Consider the following 5400-nt stretch of genomic DNA (forward strand, 5'->3'; position numbering starts at 1 on the left):
AAAGCACAATTCACCTGGTGTATACGAAAACACCTGTGGTTTTAACATACATCCAAACAGACCCCTCTAACCGTTACACTACCGCAGGCTATATATATATATAATATATATATAACAGTATTTTTTAACATATTCCATGAAAACAATGCATCCGATACCTTTGTGAATCACCTGTGCAGGCCGCGTCCGGAGAGGAATAGCAAATACGGAAGGTGGGTATAAGGAGTCAAACCCAAGCCACGCCTACCAGTTACACACCTGACAGGTGGAGATTACCTGTTATTTGGAAGTCTGTCTACCGCGGACTATTTCACAAAAGCTCTTTGCTGCGGAATGCCCCTCGGTAAGTCACGCTCACAGCTGTAGAGGGCGTGGGCTACGTGTAACCGGAAATGCGCGTGCCCGCTAATAGGAAACATCCAAATGCACCTTGACGCCAGGTAAAGGCGCGTGGACGCTGTAGTTCAGGCCGCGCATGCGTACAGCGGAGAAACAGTAGGTTACAAAACAAAACAACACAAACAGGTCTTTTCTGAATTTAAATGTCATTCTCATTAATTATTTAGCTTTCCAGATTGAATTACATAATTGAATTAACTGATATATACAGAAACCTTCAATCATATGTAAAAAAATATATATATGTGCTTTATTGGTATGATATATGAATGTATGTGACTTAAATACAGTGTTACCAAAGCAGGTTGCACAAGGTTTGAAATGTAAGTAAGAACTCTGAATGGTATAGACTGTATACTATACACATTTCTACATCTACTACTCACATGCTATATAGTGTATAATAGTGTATTGCCAAGGTTCTTTTCTCTATCTTGGCTCCCAAAATTGACATGATTATGAATACATTGACAGGGGAATTACGTTTGATCATGTCAATCAGTTAGTTTACGTTATGTTTGATCAAGCTGAATCCTGTACAGTGCAAACTTTGACTGAATCAACCATGGCCTGATCGTCTAAACTAAGGCATTGTCGTGCACATGGATGTCATCAGAAGATCCTGACCTTTGGCTTATGAGCCCTTTGTCTTGAGAACAAAGACGTGCAAGATCCTAACTGTCAGAAGAAACCTCAGTCAGAAGAAACCTCAAACAGGGGGAGGGCCGAGCCAAGGTACAGAGAGAGAGAGAACAACTGCCCTATAGTGTGCATATTAAACACAAATCCTAGTCTTGTGTACCCGCTCTGATCATTACAAGTGTGACAATGCTGTTCCTCATTGTGTGTGTGATGCCAAATTGTGGCAACATTTAACCACCATAATATTCACATTTGCCAACTATCGATAAAGGCATAATTGAGGGGAAAAAAACTTAAATCATCTCACATCATGTCACAAACCTTGTTTTAAATTTTTTATCTAATCATAAAATATAGTCTGCACATCCAACCCCTTACAAAGGTAAAAGAGGCATACTGAAATTGGCAAGCTCCCAGAAGTTTTATATCATGCTGTGTCATTCGTGCTGTGTTTCCATAAACACTCCAGCCCCTACTATCGTAAAAATCAAACCATCATCCAGCAATTTAGAAGATGGATAGTGTCGATAGCAATCACAACAAAAAGACAGCCTTTGGAGAATGGGAAATAACTGCCTAGTCAGGGCCTTCATTTATCAGTATCGTAAGTTTTGGAGTGAATTAATGCTCCTACACACAAACAAACACCAGAAGCCAGTAGAGCAGCAACAGTACCTGTGTAATTTGTGGTTCATGTGGTAAAACTTGAGAATATGTATCAGTGCATGCAAACTGGGTTAACTTTCCGTAGGTGAACAGGAAACATGCACCAACCTCACATTCAGCTGGCTTCTAGTAAACTGAGAGGTTTAGCAGAATAGTTACCACACATGATTTTCCATCTGCAGATGCATGCATGGACCTTAACGCATTGCACACTGTCTAAACGGTGCATTGATTCTGTGTGGTCAAGTGTCCCACTTTTTCAACTTCACTTTCTTAATTGCTCATCAGATAAATCCCCAAACTTGTCAGACTTTCAAAACCAAATGAAACAAATCAGAGACAAACATTCTTCTTGTCTATTTGCATGTTTTTCTTTCACATATTTTGGTCTGGACTACAATAGTTCACTTCGTATAAGGTAGTTGAGAAACATACCAGAACCAGACCCCTGTACTCATGTCTTCTTTTACAACATTCCCTTCAACAAACTGAAGTTTAACATTGTCCCTTGTGTTGGCTAGCAACTGATGCCCTCCTTTGCATTGCCGTTAGATGTTAATGTGGGTAACTACGGAGAGAGGAAGGGGTTGTAGTGTTTGCAGTTGTGTAAAGTAGTGTTTTTTGGTTTGTGAGGAAAAGAGAGAGTGATGGATGAAGGACAGGGGGGTTGGGGAAGGCCTAAGTTGAACACCCTGGCTGGTAATATATGCGGCCCTATTGTGGTGAATCAATGCACCGTGCAATAATGGGGACTAAGGAGGGGCACAATGCTGTAGGGGAGCTATGACGAGATGTCTTCTGCCTCATGGTGTGACCCCCTTGCTAAGAAATGCACTCCAGACCAAGCAGTGTCAACCAGACTCTCCTCTGAGTTAAACACGGTACTCCTTACGTTTGTATCTTGGTTGTTATTTTGATTACTGAGGAGCTGGCCAGAGACAAGAGCCCAAGGACAGACAAATGTGAAGACTCAATAATTTTGTTACACAGACAGAAAAGCTGTAATAATAGGCACAGTTTCCTTTGCTGACAGGTTGTGGTGAAAGTCTACGTTGTCATATAAATGTAAATGTGCGGTGTTCCTCTGCGCTTACAGGACGGCGTCTGTGCTGAATACTGTGGTGTCTGAACAAAATCTAAAAGTCTACCAGGATGAACTGAGGTGAGAACATTTATATTTTGTGTACAGCATTCTTAGATTTTACATGCAACTTTAAGTAAAGGTTTGTAGTTGCCTGGTGATATACAAACCATAGTTAAAACATAAACAATATGACATGCACTACTATTTTGTACACTTAAGTCTTTGGGATAAAGAATAATAGTTTGCACATTCCTAGTTGACATTATTGCACTGTAATGAAGGAGGAAGTTTGTCTTGAAGCAAAGCTTTAGATAATAAATATACTGCAACCTGATGAGTAGTTACTTAAAGTGAACCACAGTACACAAATTATGTGTGCTGAAAATGTAAAAATTAATAATCAATGTACGAGTATCCGATATTTCGTCATTCCTGCAGAATGAGTGAAAGGAGGAGTCTTTGTGCTCTCGATTTAAGACACCACGGCAATCAATTAAAACTGATTTGCTGAATGGAGTCTGGGAGACTGGAGGGAGCAGTTGTTTATAGGCCTCGTGCTTTGTTTCAGCCTCCCTCTTGTGAAAGCACAGACTATGAGAACAAAACCAAAGTATTGTATCTGAATAAAGATGGCAAAGAACAATAGGAGCCTCTGTACAGACAAGGCTGAGAAAAATGTGAAAGGAGGTTTGGGGGTTAAGGAGTGGGAAAGGACACATGGATGACTAATCAAATTAGCACAAAACATTACTTGACAATAGGCGTTGGGGAAAATGAGGAAAATGCTTTATACATGACAAAATCATGAATCATAAATAACTCATTTGATAAGCATTGTTCATTTTCAACATGCCCTTCTAACAGACATCGATTACAGCTTCAAAAATAGCATTAGTTAATAAAGCTGCTCTTACCAATATTTGTACATGAACAATGCATCAAATGACTGTGTGTAATGTGACAGTTGTTGCTCATAATGATGAACACACAGAAAACAACTCAGGTATGGAGTTTCCCCTCAGCTCTATGGAAAACTTTTGCATATTTTAGCTCACTGTTTTGGTTTTCTGGTCCACAACTGTACTTTAACACTCTATATGTTTTGGGGAAATTTACATAAACAATTTTGAAACAAAGACTGATTGGATACAAGAGTGTATTTTATATTGCAAATGACTTAAAAGATAGTTTTGTTTTATTTTGTGCAGGTAGGATGTGACCTACTCACCACCTGCAGGACATAATGTCACAGGGCAGAGGGAAAATTTGGGAAGGGAGTGGGAAGCATATGCAGTGGTTTATTCTCGCTTATCTTCTCCTCCTGGCTTTACCATGCATGGGCTTCCTCCCAAACTTTTGGTCTCGAGTGTTAACACTGTCCTGGAACTCACACACGCACCAGGACATCACAGAGCAATCTATTCTCAATGTCACCCTGGAGACTCTGAGGGGCACCAAAAAACACCAGGGAAACCATGCAGAAGAACTGGTGAGCTGATGTCTGCAGTCAGGATATGTATTGTATATGTACATTCAGTATAAGACATATTAATATTTTCACATTACATGGTGATATTTGAGCAGAGAACTTCATCTCATTCTAATGATAGTAAAAATCAACCTGTATCCTCTCCCCAAGACCAGACTGGGCCGTGGCTTCTGGAGAGCTGTAGGAGAGGTGGTGAAGTCCAATGCGGCCATGGACTTCCTGAGCTCCACCAGGTCCGACCCGGTGTACCACTTTGATTCAGAACACGTGGAGAGCGCCATGGTGATGTTACGTCAGTTCTGGGCTCAGACTCTGCTCTCAGTACGGGCGAAAGAGTACCAAAGTGCTCGCCACAGCTTGGGCCAGCTATTTCACTCCTTGCAGGTACACAGTGATGCTGTATATAAGACACAGACAGCAAAAGATACATGGGATATAACCATGACCTTGATGATTGGTAATCATGACAATAGAAGTATTAGCAGGGAGAGGTAAAGACTTGAGTGTGCAGAGGCCATATCAGTTAAAACACAAATAGGTTTTAATCCTGACTTTAGCTAAAAGAGCCAGAGGATGTATGAATGAGGACAGCAGTAGAAGTTGATACCATGCTTGCAGTTGTTAGCCATACAGGCTAATAATTGGCCTTGAACTAACCTCATGGTAGGAAGCACCAGAATCAGTTTAAAACTATGTAAAACATGTACTGTATGTGGATATTATATATATTATGGCAATGGTAATAAAAGCTGCATTAGCCAACTTATTAACAATATTGTATTTGGCTCTTGTAAACAAATACAATACAGAAGCAGTCTCCATTTACATTCTGCCTCTCTGCTTGCATGGATGTAAGAATGTATGTTAAAATGGCTTAAATGTAGTAGTTACACTTTGAAATTTCTGTTATGCTAGGACTTCTACAGCCACAGTAACTGGGTTGAGATGGGCCAGCGCTTAATTTACCTCCACCTGCTGCAGCCAGAGGAGCCTGCCATCCCCGTGGCTAACGGTAATTCACATTTCTACATCTGTGATTCCACAACTGCCCATCAAAAAGTGATCCTATTGCTGGGAGATGAGTCAGAATTATTGGTTATCAACTTATCAACAGAATTAT

The 5400-nt window shown here is 40.4% G+C and overlaps 1 protein-coding gene and 1 long non-coding RNA gene across 2 annotated transcripts in view; one reads left to right on the forward strand and one right to left on the reverse strand.

Annotated features, from left to right (window-relative positions):
* The window catches only part of LOC118342219, a 1396-nt gene extending 1063 nt beyond the window's left edge, over positions 1–333 (reverse strand). The window contains exon 1 of the long non-coding RNA XR_004797465.1: positions 159–333. This is a non-coding gene — a long non-coding RNA (uncharacterized LOC118342219). The remainder of the gene's footprint in view (positions 1–158) is intronic.
* A 3666-nt stretch (positions 334–3999) lies between these two features.
* The window catches only part of vwa7 (von Willebrand factor A domain containing 7), a 10343-nt gene continuing 8942 nt past the window's right edge, over positions 4000–5400 (forward strand). Inside the window, exons 1-3 of the mRNA XM_035680357.1 lie at positions 4000–4280; positions 4431–4664; positions 5196–5292. Coding sequence (XP_035536250.1) covers positions 4035–4280; positions 4431–4664; positions 5196–5292 — 577 coding nt within the window. The 5' untranslated portion in view covers positions 4000–4034. The remainder of the gene's footprint in view (positions 4281–4430; positions 4665–5195; positions 5293–5400) is intronic.

The sequence above is a fragment of the Morone saxatilis genome, unplaced genomic scaffold, assembly GCF_004916995.1.
Source record: "Morone saxatilis isolate NCDOM2014 unplaced genomic scaffold, NCSU_SB_2.0 Contig8, whole genome shotgun sequence".
Classification (NCBI taxonomy): Eukaryota; Metazoa; Chordata; class Actinopteri; family Moronidae; genus Morone; species Morone saxatilis.